We start from the raw sequence: 15,804 nt of genomic DNA, 5'->3' as shown, positions 1-15,804 counted from the left end.
GAAATGACCTGCGGCTTTCTAATATGACTGGTATTCTGCAAAAAAAGTCATTTGCGCCATTCCTTAGTAGTGCACCCCCTCCTAAGAAAAATCCTCGGTCCGCCCCTGTACCAACTGAGCTGAACCGGTCGGCAGTTACATGGTCTGGTCTGGAACTCAAACCCGATACCCCCCGCACAGCAGTCCGGCGCTCTACCACAGGGGGCAGATCTAGAGGAAGGGTGCAAGGGGTGCGCATCCCCCCCCCCCCCGGAATGACCTGCAGCTTTCTAATATAACTGGTATTCTGCAAAAAAGTCAGTTGCGCCATTCCTTAGTAGTGCACCCCCTCCTAAGAAAAATCCTCGGTCCGCCCCTGTACCAACTGAGCTGAACCGGTCGGCGGTTAATGGTCTGTCCGGTACTCAAACCCGAGACCTCCCGCACAGTAGTCCGGCGCACTACCACAGGGGCGGATCTAGGGGCAGGGTGGTAGGGGTGCGCATCCGCCCCTCCCCCCGGCCTTAAAATGACCTGCGGTTTACAAATAAAATAAGTATTCTGCAAAAAAAACGTCAGTTACGCCATTCCTTAGTAGTACACCCCTCTCCTACTGAAAAATCCTCGATCTGCCCTTGTACCAACTGAGCTGAATCGGTCGGCGGTTAATGTTCTGTCCGGTACTCAAACCCGAGACCTCCCGCACAGTAGTCCGGCGCTCTACATACCACAAGGGCGGATCTAGGGGCAGGGTGCTAGGGGTGCGCATCCGTCCGGGCCGTCCCCCCCCCCCCCGGCCTTAAAATGACCTGCGGTTTTCTAATAAAATAAGTATTCTGCAAAAAAACGTCAGTTACGCCATTTCTTAGTAGTACACCCCTCTCCTACTGAAAAATCCTCGATCTGCCCCTGTACCAACTGAGCTGAACCGGTCGGCGGTTAATAAAAAGATATGAACACCCGGAAGGAAGTGATAGGAAAAGGCTGCTATATACAGAAGTAAAAAGTTTTGTTGCTTTAGCAACTTTACGGCATCCGTTGTTCATTCTGACCTGGAGCCGGATATTATGAGTTTATAAGTGTATCTTTTTCATTTTAATGGCTGGCATATATAGGTACGTTGTAGCTTAGATTCAGCGGAAATAGAAAAGCACATGTACACAGCCCGACTTATATTAAAACCATCCTTGTAATAAAAATACCATGACTTAGCGGTAGCTGTTGAACCGTTTCCCACATTAACCACGGAGGCGCATATAAAGAACAGTTGAAGATGTTGTAAAACCACTTTGCCGGTGGGATAAATATCACGAGCACTACCTATTTTTAGTCAAGGAGCTATTTAACCCTTATTATGCTAAGCCCGGATTTTTCCGGGATTTGGATTTGGGTAAAACAGGCCAATATGATATCATGGTCTCCTTTCCAGACTTTTCCATTGATAAAGATTAAAACTTTTCAGGCCAGAAGAAAGGATGTATAGAGTTGAAGGTAAAAAGAATAAGAAAGCAGAGCGAAACGAAAAGGGGCGGAGCAAGGGAAAGAAGTCGGAACGGGTCCGCCGAAAAAAAAAAAAATGGGCTTATGCACATGCGCCAAAGTAAAATATTGTACATTTCTACATGAAATCTTCATCAAAATCTTACCCAGTGTGAGAAGGAGTATTTCTAGCCAAGCTTAGAGAAATTTAGCACCGTAGCGCCACAAAAAATCAACTTAGCGGTTAAAAAACGAGGAAACATTGTCGCACACGCAACACTTACTGCGGCAGCAAATTTTGTTTCCGCGGAGAACGCAGAAAGTTTCTATCACCCGTTAAAATATTTTGCTTCTGACATTTATTGAAACAATGTTTCTTTAACAATGCCTCGCTTTCTTATTTGCAAGGTCCTCAAAAAGTGGTAGAGTCCAAAAATTCTAATAAAAAATTGTTGCCGTATACCGTATCAAAATCGCTTTGAGACACATTACTTGGCTTCACACTAGAAGCTAAGTTAGTTTCAAGTCAGCACTTGAATCAAGTGCACTTAAAAATCTTAAAACGTATTTTACAAAATCTGGATTCACACTCGATGACTAAGTATATTACTTGAGGTACAAGCTGTCAATCATCTTTCGCGGGGTAAAATCAGTCACGCATAATTATCACAAACACGATTGCACGCTTGTGAAATCATTATTTGAAGGAGTCGGCGGAATAAAGTGTATTTGTTGCGGCGCGAAGAAGTGGCCAGGTTGAAATAGTGGCTGCACGTGTGGCTGGTTTTGAAGAACCGCATTTCGTGGTAGAAATGAAAACTGATGGTTAAAGCCGTCTCTAAAAAAAGGAAGGTAAAATAGGATTATAAGTTTATTATAAGTTTAACCATATGCATCGACTTTTCTTTTCTTTCTTTGTTAACTTACATAAAAGACTCTTGCTCCTCCGAACACCAGCCGTCCATTTTGAATTTCTTCTGATTTCAGCTGGCAAGTTGTTTTTCAGAATCGTGACAACGCTACACGCGCGCGCTTTCATTTGGCTTCCATTTCCTATTGGTCAAGTGCGTTCTCAAGTGTGGTGTAGACCATACTTGGCGGCGTACTTCGGCTTCTTTGAACTACGAAAGTTTCCATGGTCACCAAGAAAAGTTCAAGTAAGTACGTTTTACCCCTTCACACTCAAAGTTGGTTCCAAGTGCACTTAGACTATACTTTAAGCTCTAGTGTGAAGCCAAGTATTGACAGGAGACAACACTTGGCGATATCTTGCCAAAATTATAGATTGCCTTAATTCTCTTTAAATTTCTTGATAAAAATTCTCTCTGGTTTAAAAGGCCGTAGTCAAGACTCGGTCGTTGGTAAATGCATGTATCACCGGCTTATCCGCTAAGGAAGGTGGAATAGCCTGCGAGCAGGCACTTCGTGGAAAACGAAAGAAAACAAAAGAAAGTCCAACAATACCTAACAGAGCTTGCTCTCACAGGCTAAAAATGGGAATGCAGGGGAAAGCGGCTTCTAATTTATACAAGATTTAGCGACTATTTAATTTAGCGATTTTACATTTACAAGCCGGAGTACCCCCCCCCCCCCCCCCCCCCCCCCCTGAGCTACACAGTCCCGAAGTCCACCTGAGACTTCACCTAAGCTCGCCAGCAGGCTCAAGTTTGGAAAACATGCGCGAGTGGTGAAACCGCGAAAACGAGTCTACTCGCCAGCCATTCTCGTTCCCAGTGCCTCTGTTTCTTTCGGTCACGTGGTCGGCGAAACGCAGGGCACAAATTAAACGAGTAGCTCTGGAAACGAGAATGCCTCGCCAGCTCACTTCGCTCACCGACTTGCCACTCGCGCGTGGATTTGAGCCCTCTTCGCTACGAAGTGTATACCGTTGATTATTCATGAAAAGAAAATCACAGAACCAACATTGAAAGCAATGTAAAGGGGAACTGCTATCAAGAGTTGGGGATTGGAAACAATCAAGAAACAATAAGAAAGTAAGAAGCCGACAAAATTATTACAATGTTTCTGTGTTTTATTGCAAAAAAATGCATATGGAAGAGTTTTATTAAAAGTAAGCCCTAAATTGTCAACTCCTAAATTTTTTAACGGCTGCGTACAAATATACAGAGCTTTAAGTATAATTTCTTCCAAAAATTATTGAAATTTACTGTAATATTCTATCGCCAACTGTAACAGCTTTAACGCCTTGCGTGATTTGAGGCACGTGACAGGAAATATTCTCCAAGTAAAAGCGTTACAGTCACACTGGTCACGCAAACCTAAGCGCGGATGCCATCTCCAAAGCTTGTTAGACCACAAGGAAATCTTTTAGTAAAGTTTGTCTTCTTTTCTCTGCTATGTCCATTTGGTTTTCAAAGTCCTACAAAGCAAGAAAATAACGCGTTCATCACAGAGCTTTGTCACGAAAACGTTTTGGTTTATTAATACCTGTTTGGTGGTTTCTAAACTTTAACTGTTAAGCCCTGGCCAAACGGCCCGGGGGGGGGGGGGGGGTACTCCCATATTTGGCCTATATAGGTATGTGCCGCCCGATAGGGTATGGTTTTTGAGGTCCTCGTTCCTTAAATAGGGTATCATGTTTGCTCCTTTTGGCAATGTGTTCCCGGTGTGATCCTTAGATAGGGTACCTAAATTCTATTAGCTAAAATAAACGCCCAGCTAAACGAAAAAAAAGATATCTTAAAACTGAATTTTCTGTTCAGGTATTAGAAAAGCGATTTTATAAAGATTTGTGTCCTGCCGTGCGCGGTTAGCCATTATTTGGGTCGTCACGGAACGCTTCTCCTCCTCTTGAATAGGGTGTCATTTTTCGGTTTTGGGCCTTAAAAAGGGTATCAATTTTCGTTTTCTTTATCTTTAAATAGGGTCAGGGTTTAAGAACCTTGGCGGCACACCTCTATCCGAAATTTATGGGAGTACCCCCCCCCCCCCCCCCCGGGCCAAACGGTAACGCAAGTGGACGCAAGTACAGTGTAGCCACAAGTTGAACTTGCGTACTTACTTGCGTTGGCTGGCCAAACGGACTCACAAGTTTACTCGCAAGTGCACGCAAGTTGTCAAGAAAGCCATTTCAATGCTACTTCGCGCGCAATTCAGTAAGTACACAGCAAGACTGGCGTTGACTTACGTTGGGTAGCCAAACGGTGAAAAACGTGCGTAGACTTGCGTGCTAATTTGATCTGGACCAAAGTGAACGCAAGTCATCGCAAGTCCTGGCCCAATGGAGACGCAAGTGGGCGCAAGTTGAAAACTTGCGTCAACTTTCGCCTTCGTTTGGCCAAGCCTTTATTTTGAATTCGCACATCGCAAAAATGGCTCGTACATCGTGTGATGACTGGCTGCTTCTTCACAGAGCTTTAATGTTTCAGGACGCTGCGGCCTACAGTCGAGATCTTTCCTCTAGTTACAAACATACTTGCGGACGTAGAACACGAAGACAGTGAGCGAAGCGAGCGCGAGCGTGAAGCACGAGGGAGGGGGGAGGGGGGAGGCCCGTTGTGCGCTGACGTTCAGTTCTCTGGCAATTCTTTTCTCGCGTTTAACAGGTCTTGAGAAAAATACGAACAGTCTACGAAATGAAGTGTTTGAAAGTCACTACCTTATTATAGGAAATTAACGCTTCATGAAATTAACGCGAATGCGTTAATTTAAGTCGCGTTAATTTTTGTTAACGTTAATTTCCGCGCCATTAATTAAGTGGAGCGTTAATTTCCATGACCTTAATGTCTATTATTTTGGCCACAATTTCTCGATACAGTCCAGCTGTTCTTGACTCCTAGGAAAAGACATTATTTCATCAGGGTGAAGGTCTGCTAGTATCACTGAAACTACGAAGAACGCTCGAGGCGGTCAGATTCCTTCCCTTAACCCCTACGTTAAGGATTATACACCTAGTGGTGATATAAACTTGTTCCTGTTGTCTCAACAAGGGTTTTTTCCTATGTGTTCTTCGCGTTAATTTCCTTTATTTTGAAATGTTACGCCCTCTTTCGCGTTAATTTCCTTTATTGGAAAGTAATTTTCCTATCAGTTCGCGTTAATTTAAGTCGCGTTAATTTCAAATACCTTAATTAACACAAGCATTAATTTCCTATAATAAGGTAGGTTGATTTGCGTAAGTAAAATACTCACCCCTCTACAGTAAAGCTCGTCTCTCTCTAATTTCCAAGACAAATTTTCTATTTCCAGCTCTAGCTGTGCTTGCTGGTATTCAAACTGTCGAAAAGAACAAAAATTGATATTTATTTTTAGCGTCAATTTCGCCGATTAACTAACTTATTGTCTAACTGAATTTCATCTTCTCTGGTTGACAAGTACTCTCTTCATTTCCCGCGGTTTGTCAAGACCATTCAAAAAGACACGCACATTCTCGTCCCCATAGCCCTTTCGTTTCTCTTAGCCGGCTTGGCACGAGAAAACGGAGGGCTCTGGGGACATAGGATTTTTGAATTAATTCATTTTTTTTTGATGGGCTGTTTGGAACAAAGAATTCCTTAACGGAAGTCGAAAACCAAACGACTCTCTCATACATTCTTTTGAAACGTCATGACTCCATACATGAAGACCGGACGTCCTAAAATCTAGGACTGGACATTCTGTGTCCCCAGAGCCCTTCGTTTCCTCTTGCCAAGGCCCAGCCGGCTAAGAGAAACGACAGGGCTATGGGGACGAGAATGAGACACGCATTGAATAACAACACACGTATAAGAAATATCATTACCAATCTTTTTCTGTCGTCCTCAATAAAGTAGGCATACGGATATGTATACATCATCGTGTAGCGACACTGAAAACATCAACAAACCCGTTAGCAAGAGTGACTTTAAGGTCACGGCCCCGAAATAGAACTGAACATAGATTCTCAACCAAACTTTGCCTATCGTAATGATTCGATTTAGCGCCCTCCTTCCAATAAGCGCCCCTTCCGAATAAGCGCCCCCCCCCCCTTCGAATGTGTTTTTGTTAATAAGCGCCCCTATTCCAATAAGCGCCCCCATTCTAATAAGCGCCCCCATTCTTATACGCGCCCCTATTCTAAATAGCGCTCCTATTGTGGCTAACTGCTCCTACTGAAGTCGTTGACGTCGAAAAGATAAACTCATGAACATTGACCGTACCGCACATGCATATATTTACTGTTAAAATGAACAATTCTTGTAATTCCTTGTTAGTTATTTTAATATGTATTAAAGTTTTGTTTTGAACATGTGGTTGTTTCGCAAAAAATTAAATAAGCGCCCTGTCTCGAATATTGAATTTTGAAATTAAAAAGTGGGGTCCCCATATACGTTTAGGAGCACGAGGGCCACATAATTCCTTATAAATAGTTCCACTACGAGTACTAAAAAAGCTTGTACACATTTCCAGTGATAATTTATATTTCAAACACAGAAATTGATCCGTTTTCGTTTTACAGAAAGAACTTGTTCGTTACAGACAAAATATGAGAAAAAATTGAAATTGAAAAAATAGAAAAATGCCGTCATTTTGTTTAATATGTGCGCGCGCTAATTGCCAGGTTTTGAATTTTCGCGCGTAGGAAGTAACCAATCAGAGACACTACACGGAACTACGTGTGGCTACGTCATCAATACGGAATTTTTTCGCGTCGACATTTTGGAAAAGACTTCTTTTCTTTGCTTACCTTGGCTAATAACTGCGCTGCGTCTAAAAGATACTGCCAGTCGATCCATGTACCGATGTTGTTGTTCACTTTTTCCTGTATCTTTTGGTTGATTTTTCTCTTCGTTTCCTGCTCGCGTTTGAGACTGTCCGCATGGTTTTGCCACTAGAAAAAAGTAATAAAATTTATTTTTACATGAGCAAAATGTTTTTATTAACTTAAGATCTTAACGGAATTTTGCGGAAACATTGTTTCCCAAAATTGTCTCCTTGGCGCGTACCAGTTGTGTAACATTATTTTAAGAAAATACTGTTTCCTAACAATGGTTAATAGATTGCGGGGGCTTTCAGGATACCATAAATGGGTCGTTTGGAAGTTAGGCCGTACGAAAGATAGTCAATGCTTATCTAAAAAGGGAAGGGAAGAGCTGTCTTTTTTTTTTTCACTGCCCAGAATCAAAAACAGTTTTCGTTGACCATAGAAAGACTGATCAAATAAAAAGAAGCAACTTTTCGCCTTAGATTTGCTTTAATTTTGTTTTTGCAGAAAGCAGTTCTCATTGTGGATAATTAGACCGTCGAAATCAGCAAGACTCGTTAATTAGACTTTGTAAAGAAATTGGGAATTTTCCTGACCAGATACAATGTACAAAATTCTCTAAATTTCTCCGGCCTTCAAAAAATTATCCATGACTCTACGACAATGCTAACTTAATTCCTTAAATGCAATCTTCTGCAAATCAGTAAATACTAGCTTGTTGGCATTTTTCTACTGATTATCAGAGAAGTGTAGCAGCTCTCGTACGCTTTTAATTCTTCTGGTCCTCTAGTGTAGCCCCCCCGGGGGGACTCCCATAAATTTCGGATAGGGGTGTGCCGCCAAGGTTCTTAAACCCTTACCCTATTTAAGGATAAAGAAAGCGAAAATTGATACCCTTTTTAAGGCCACAAACCGAAAAATGACACCCTATTCAAGGGAAAGAGAAGCGTTCCGTGACGACCTAAATAGCGGCTAACCGCGCACGGCCAAACACAAATCTTTATAAAAATCGCTTTACAAATACTTGAACGGGTATTTCAGTTTTAAGATACCTTTTTTTCGTTTATCTGGGCGTTTATTAAAGCTGAAAGAATATAGGTACCCTATCTAAGGATCACACCAGGAACAAAAAGCCAAAAGCACCAAAAATGATACCCTATTTAAGGACCGAGAACCTCAAAAACCATACCCTATCGGGCGGCACATACCTATATAGCCCATATATGGGAGTACCCCCCCCCCTCCCCGGGAGTGTAGAAGTTGCTATTGTTTTTTTTTTTGGGGGGGGGCTAGGTACATTGTTCCTAGCGTTTGCTCTATTGTTCTATCAAAGGGTAACTCTCGAGTCATTCATCATGTGAGACCTCACGTGAGCTGCTACCCGAATTATCACATACCCTTTCGAAATAAAAAAGATACTTCTTGAGTGCTTCCCTGGCCTGTATACCAGCTGACTCGTTAACAATGTTTGGATTGGATTTGTATCGACTACATTCATAATACTCTGATCCATGACTCTTCCAGTCTCCACAACACATCCAACAAAAATCTGCAACAGAGATAATAATTTATGTACAAGATGCCAAAATCAAAAATAAGACAAAATGCTAGTTAATGTAAGATAGGGTTTGTACTCTTTTAAACTTTTGATATTCCATGACTTTCCATGAACTATTCCATGACTTTTCAAAGTTTTCCATGACCTAAATTTGACCATTTTTCTTAGCAATTTTCAAAAATATCTTGATTTCGGGTGCGTTTTTTACCCTTTTCTTCATAAAAATAACCTGCTTAATTGGTTGGCTTTATTCACTGCCCGGAATCAAAAACAACTAATGCTTAGCTTGAAAAAAATTCTCAGTTTCTTTCTTTCAACAGGAGTCAAACATTTTTTTGGTTTGTAAATATAACACAAAATAAAGACAACATACCATGTTTACATTTGATACATTGCTGAGGATTGAATAAAGAAAATAACGTTAGTAAAAGCAACAAATATATTACACAACATCTGACTGTATAAGATGGTAGAAAAGAAGAGAAAAGTGAACTTTTTTACTGTAAGTGTATTTCAAAAATACTGATTCTAGCTAAATTAGTTATTAAATTATTATTAACTTTTAATTACCATGTGATTACATCCGCCGTTCTTCTCAATACAGCTCCCGCAATTTGGACACTAAATAGAAAACATAAGCAACAAAATATAACATTTGATGCAACACAAAGACAACAGTACTCAATATCTCTTAGGGAATTAGCTGAACTGGTGCAAGTTAATCAGTTGTTTTATAAGACTTGTAATATTCCATCAAACAGATAACAGTCTTGGATGACCACGTGAAATCAACTACATAGCTTATTCTTTTCATCTTTTACGCCAGATTGCTCAGCCAGTACTTACATCTTTTGTGTTAGCTGTAATGTAATTCGCTGTCTCTGAGTCATCTTCACACTTTGTGAGCCATTTCTTGATTGTATAACAATCTGTTGGAGCATGGTATTTTTCACCACACATAAAACTATAAGAGAAACAACAAAAAAGGTTGATTGCAGTGTGAAACATTTGGCTCTGCAGTACTTACATGTAGCTCTTTCAAAATAATAATAAAATTATTGATGGCACAATGTTCATGTATGAGAGAGATAATGTTTTTTATTTTTATTTTTTTTATTAATTTATTTATTGCAACACAAAGAACACTACTTACAACACAAAATTAATACATACACTACTTACAATACATTACTTATTACATTGTTTATTCACTACTTTTATAAACATTTCTTTTTAAATAGTAATATCACAATATCATGCATTACAATGCCTACAATGAGAGAGATAATGTTTCAAATCTTAAATTTACAAGCAAATCCTGAATAGTTAAAAAATATTGGATTGCTGTAACAATTTCTACCATCTTTTGAATACCATACATGTACATGTAGCTGGTGATATCCAGAGCAATAGTATAATTATGTAACTGTTCACTCACCAAAATACTGAATTGCAATTTGAACACCATATTCTTTTTGCTTTAGGTTCCACTACTTTTACCAGGAAACCACAATCATTGCCTGGACACCATCTTATTAAAGGATGACACTGAAAAAGAAAGAAAAAAGTCAACATAGATTACTGGGGAAATCTTGTACTGGCTTATAAACCTAGAAATGAAGGGATGTCGAATGGCAGTGGCAGATCCACTTTGAAGTGCCGCGGGGCCCGCCCCCCCCCTATTTTTTCGAAAATAGCGCATTTTCTTTGAAGTGCTGGAATTTTTTTCGCAGAATTCAATATTCATAGTCAAGTGCCCCCCCCCCCCCCCCTTAACTAAAGGTCTGGATCCACCACTGAATGGTACAGTAAATGCGAGACTTTGCAAGACGGTGAGACTGAAATCTTTTCTGCAAACCGAAGACCTTTTTAGCCTTGCAAAAGAAATCAAGACTCCGAGAAGGTGTAAAAGAAAAATTTGAGACAATGAGACCCCTGAAATTTGGCTAAAATTTTGCAAGACATGCATTTTTTGAAGGACCATTCACCACCCCTAAATGAATAAAATTGACTTGTCTCACAAGTCAGCATTCATTTTGTGCATGTGCAAAATAACTGTGCCTTTCAATAATGCACGAACTCTGCTCAAGTCAATGGTTGCAATTTCGCCGCTGTCAATCATCTAAGTGGAACTCTCAGGGAATGGAAGTTCACTTCAACTGGTTCAAAAAGGCACGACTGTCTGTTGCATGAGCAGATTGTGATCCATTTTGTTTGCTTCTGTTTTTTTGTTGTCTGTCACCATACTTTATTATGATTGACGGCAACGAAAACACAATCCTTAGTCTGGTTCAAGTGTCATTTAAAGGTGCAGTAATGTTATAAATAATAACAAACCACTACTAATAATTAATAACAAAAAATTAATATTAAAATTAAATTATTTTCGAGCACAATCAATAAGGGAGTGCCATAATGATTATGATAAAACAAAATTGATAAAGAACTTTGACAGTTACCTTTACTTCATCGTTAAAAAGAAACTGTCTATATTTTTCTCGTGCAGGTCCATTTTTAAGTATTTTAAGAGCCATTTCTTCTCCAATTAAAAGATTGCAGTTCATGCACTCGATACCTGAAAATTTCAAACCAAACCAAAATTAGAACCACAGCATATAATGTACATATTATACTTGATGCATTCTTATAGTCACTAAGGACTTGGTCCCACAAGCAATGGAATTGGAAGTCTGTGGAGTCAGTGTTGGAATTGGAGTCAGTGACTGGGCACGATGCATTGCTGAACGGACGTGTGTTTTCGAGCTTCGTAAATATTATGCCTGTTTCAGTGGCCCATTTCTTTAAAGTCACTTTTAAGTCACTTTCTTTTTATTTAAGTTGTTTTTTTTTTTTTTGAGGGAGAACATATGGGCCCGAAGAAAAGTCCCAAGAAAGCGGCCGAAAAGAAAAGAGCTAGACCAAGCAGCTCTACAGGTGATGAACTTACGTAATGGCGACGACAAAGGCAGCCTGTACCTTGAACTCTTAGACCTGATAAGAAAGCTACAAGATGAAGACAAGGCTAAAACCATCCAGATCAACAACCTCCAAACTAAACTAGATGAAGCGTTGGACGAGATTTCCTCGCTTCGCTCGAAGGTAAATGAGCTTGAAAGCTTGCTCGAGTTCATGCAAAGCCAACAGGACGAAGCCAAAGAAAAGATCGACAAATGTGAAGAAGACCAGTGCAGGCAAAAAAAAAAAAAAAAAAGTGTTGGAAGCATAAGGAGCCTTACGTTGTTTCACCAGGATATCCAAACACCAAGAAGAGAGTTGAAAATACGACGCGCAGCGGAGTATTTTTGACGAAATTTGAGGTGTTTGGATAGCCGATGAAACACTGTCTCGAGTGCTTGATATATCTTCTCAATCGAAATAAAAACCCAGGAGTAAACGGAGAAATAAAATCGTAAAAATCTATGCTAATTAAGATCGGGTATCCAAACCACCGTCACGGTTATGATTTTCATTGTGTTAGCTTTATGAATTATTAATTAATGAGTTTGAGAAGTTCACATACCATGCAAGACACTTGCTGTGCATAACATTTATTGACCAGGTGGGGTATGTTTTAAATTACTTGCCACTTGAGGGATAAAATTACATGCGTTATATGCGTCTTCCTTTTAGATCACAGAGCAAAATAGAACTGCTGGGCAGTTAGAAATGATCAGTGCGAGATATAAATGAAAGAGACACACTATGCATGTATTTTATGAGTTTTAGTAGTAGAAAGAAAACAACTCTGACATCTCTACCTTCAAGTCTTCAAAAACAATAAAAGCGCCTTTGACCTTCAATACTGACAGCCAAGTATCGTACATGTATATCTAATGTCACGCTTCAACATATGTAACACACTTCTTGTTGAACAGCAAAAGAAAAAAATAAACGCTACTGGATCGTCTAAAAGCCTTAGGCTTTATCGTTAGCCAAAGAAGTAGTTAAACATTAACCCACCCAGTTTAAAGCTATTTTTAGCAGCTTCTTGTTTTTCAATGATATGGATTTTTTATAAGAACACCAAAGAAGTAAATTAAACACTACATACACATAGACTGTTCTCTTGTTTACCATTGTAGTATATTCATTTTAAAATGATAATTTAAACAGTCATGTAGTATTAAAAAATACATACCAGATGACAAGCCAATCTTTAACTGGGTAACACAATACAACATCCAACAATCATCACAAAATGAATGCCCACAAGACGCACTGGTCGTGTTTGACTTTGTACAACGCTGAAAACATACTGGGCAGTACAGTGATCTTGACGTCTATAGGGTGGGAGGAAAATTCACTTGTTAGAGATTAACCAGTCAACAAAACCTTTAAAGAATATCATACCTGCCAACCCCAAAAGTACAAAAATCTGGAGATGTCTAGAAATCTTTGCATTGCAAGAATGTCATTTTTGACAATTTCTGAATACTCTTTGAGAATCACCCGATAGGAGACCAGAAGATTTGATGAAAAACTTGGAGACTTGAGGGAGAACCAGGAAAGTTGGCAAGTATGGATATGGTTCATCAGGGTTTTCAAAACTAGCTGGCAACTGCCGGAGTTCTGCCGGCTACTTGATTATATGTCACTGGTTACTCTAGTCAAAGCAATCAGCTTGCGACAAACAAGCTTGGCATTGATACAGCCGCCTACTCTTCCAGTTGCTGACACCTCAAAAACTTTTGAAACCTCTGGTTCACTCAGGCTGTATCTCAACTGAGTCTTGAGCAGGGAAAAATTAAGCACAAGCAGAGAACTATTTGCTTACTCAGGGTAAACAACAGGTGAATACTGCACACTATTAGAGCATAATATTTCAAACACTTACTGTTTGAGTAACAGGTTTTTCTGGAATAATTCTTCCCTCAACGAGAAGTCCTACTGGATCAACTCTGTGCCTGTAAATATGACAAAGAAAAAAATTGTCTTCAGGCCTATAGTGTACATACATGTATGTACATGTAGGTGGCTTACCAGGATGGCACTTACATATAGAGCTGTACCTCTGGCTCCTGTACTTGTAAATGTAACATGCATGAACATGAAGAGACCATTTCGTAATTAAGTTACTTCTTGCACATTTGTTCATTTGACTTTAGATCAAGCAGTCTCAGCTCAAGCACTGGCCATGCTCACTGTATTTTGTTCTTAGGCTACACAATTACTACACAGGGGCATAGACTGCTCTTTAAAGAGTTGGAGGCCCGGTTTAGGTGGAGGGGGGGGGGGGGGGGGGGGGGGTCACCAGGGAAGGTTTAGAGATTTAGACCCAAGGAAATACTCTCTCTGGGAGTTGATCACCATTCCATTCAATGAATTTTGCAAGCAATTCCCATAGGGACTAATTATTTAAATTTATTTAATAAGTTACTAGAAACAGTACTAAAGAGTTGCCTAGTAAGACCAGGGGACAGAATTCGCAAGTTTACAACCCAGGGGGGTTCTCGAAGCATACATGATGGGGGGGGGGGGGGGGTTCGACAGAGCTTCATATTGCAAACCCAAAAAAATACACAAGCCTGAAATTTTAGACCCAAAAAAATTACCAGGCATCAGTTCAAATGAATATTTTTTCTGATCCTTTGATCACAACGAAAACCCGGAACGAAAAAAGTTCGCTTGGAGATAAGACCCAAAAAAATATGCATATTTTTTCAAGACCTAAAAAAATTCATGACAGATCCCTTGACCCAAAAAAATACAGAGTGTGTAAATCTTCAACCCCAAAAATACCCCCCTGGGGTTTACTACTAACAACCCATGTAAGGGCCATTTCACTTTACAACCAATCCCCACCCCCTCCCCTCGCTTCTAGGCAAGATTTCCCTGAGAGGGGAGCTTCATCAGCATCCTTTAATCTTTCAAATATGCGTGATAGGGTTAGGCAAAAAGTTGGCTTGCTTCTGAGAGGGTGGGGAAGCTTATAGTTCCTTGCCCCTGGATGGGGGATAGGGTCAAATTGTGTCGTTTCTGTGGAGGCATGGGGCATCATGTCCACACATTCTTTTCTTAGGGGAAAATTGAATTACCTGATCTATTGGGGATATAAAATGAAAGGCCCTAAGTAAGGAGGTTTGGGAGTATAGCTTTTCTTGGACCTTACCGTTCACATGCATGTAAATGGAACAAAGACTTATTTTGAAAACAATTTACTTTGATATCACCAATAATTATTACCAATAAGTCCCTGCATATTACCAATAAGTTCCTGTGGGAATGACTACTGTTCCATGAAGGAAGTCTGTAAGCAATTCCCACAGGGACTAATTAGTTAAAATAAATAAGTTGCTATAAACAGTTCAAATTTACTGTAGCTTGGTTTATTTGCATTAAAAATCTAATCTCTATTCATTAGTGGATAGCTTTTAAAACAACTGACATACAATATATGCTATTATTAGAGCTAAACTTTTGTCTTGTTAATAAAATTAATATGCTTTTAAGTTAATTATTAAACAATAAAAATGTCACCACCAGACCTTGGTTGCGTGAAGTTCCGGTTCTAATTTTATTTACCAAATCGTACCTTTCCAAAATCTTCTCTGTGTTCCAATCGTGTTGAATGAGTAGAATCCTAGCCACAGATTCAGATACCTTGTAAAACATTCAACAGATTACTACGTTCATAAAACGGAAACGTCTGGATGTGGAAATTATTACACATGCACTAAACAATTCTGCCCTCAGCTGGTCTTTCTAAAGATCTCACCTTAATCTCTTGAGAGATCTTAGCCACCAAAGAATCGAATATTTCCTGAGCCTCATTAGAATCAATGATCACGAATTCAAAAGTTTCAGGGTCTTCCTCTTTGTCTGAGATCATTCCTTCATCCTCGTCGCCATTATAATAATAATCATCTACATCTTCGTCGTCATCGTATTCGCTCGATTCCGGGTCTACAGAGTCCTGGGATTCCAGATCAGCCGAAGACATCTTTAACCTTTAAAAAGCTCTACAGGAAACTATAAAAACATTTATAATGAACTAGTACGAACTTAGGAAAACCCTCGTCTTTTCCATAGTGTGAAGTATTTTAGAAACAGCAGAGCAGTTGTTGGGGTGATGTCATTTGACCAAATTTGGCCATGATGGCCAAAT

General features: G+C 39.8%; 1 protein-coding gene across 1 annotated transcript; it reads right to left on the bottom strand.

Annotated features, from left to right (window-relative positions):
• Positions 1 to 3,469: 3,469 nt before the first annotated feature.
• On the bottom strand, positions 3,470 to 15,761 carry LOC144629049 (E3 ubiquitin-protein ligase ARIH2-like). The gene is made up of 14 exons (XM_078487216.1): positions 15,415 to 15,761; positions 15,232 to 15,299; positions 13,534 to 13,603; positions 12,838 to 12,979; positions 11,159 to 11,274; positions 10,138 to 10,247; positions 9,546 to 9,663; positions 9,270 to 9,320; positions 9,073 to 9,094; positions 8,539 to 8,690; positions 7,124 to 7,267; positions 6,200 to 6,265; positions 5,611 to 5,694; positions 3,470 to 3,838 (listed from the first exon to the last, which is right to left on the bottom strand). Exons 1-14 carry the CDS (start codon positions 15,637 to 15,639, stop codon positions 3,767 to 3,769), a joined length of 1,440 nt encoding a protein of 479 aa, XP_078343342.1. The 5' UTR covers positions 15,640 to 15,761; the 3' UTR covers positions 3,470 to 3,766.
• Positions 15,762 to 15,804: the final 43 nt, after the last annotated feature.

Source organism: Oculina patagonica, chromosome 10 (genome assembly GCF_052425735.1).
Source record: "Oculina patagonica isolate OP01 chromosome 10, crgOcupat, whole genome shotgun sequence".
NCBI lineage: Eukaryota > Metazoa > Cnidaria > Anthozoa > Scleractinia > Oculinidae > Oculina > Oculina patagonica.
Note: the sequence above shows the minus strand (reverse complement) of the source record. Positions and strands in the feature narration are given on the sequence as shown.

What these genes read in the sequence shown, in the direction of transcription:
- LOC144629049 (XM_078487216.1), bottom strand. Translation starts at nt 15,639, where the DNA reads ATGTCTTCGGCTGATCTGGAATCCCAGGACTCTGTAGACCCGGAATCG. An exon ending in ACAGAGAAGATTTTGGAAAG is followed by an intron (nt 13,604 to 15,231) that starts GTACGATTTGGT and finishes TCATATTTACAG; the next exon opens with GCACAGAGTTGATCCAGTAG. An exon ending in CAGCGCAGTTATTAGCCAAG is followed by an intron (nt 6,266 to 7,123) that starts GTAAGCAAAGAA and finishes TGATGTTTTCAG; the next exon opens with TGTCGCTACACGATGATGTA.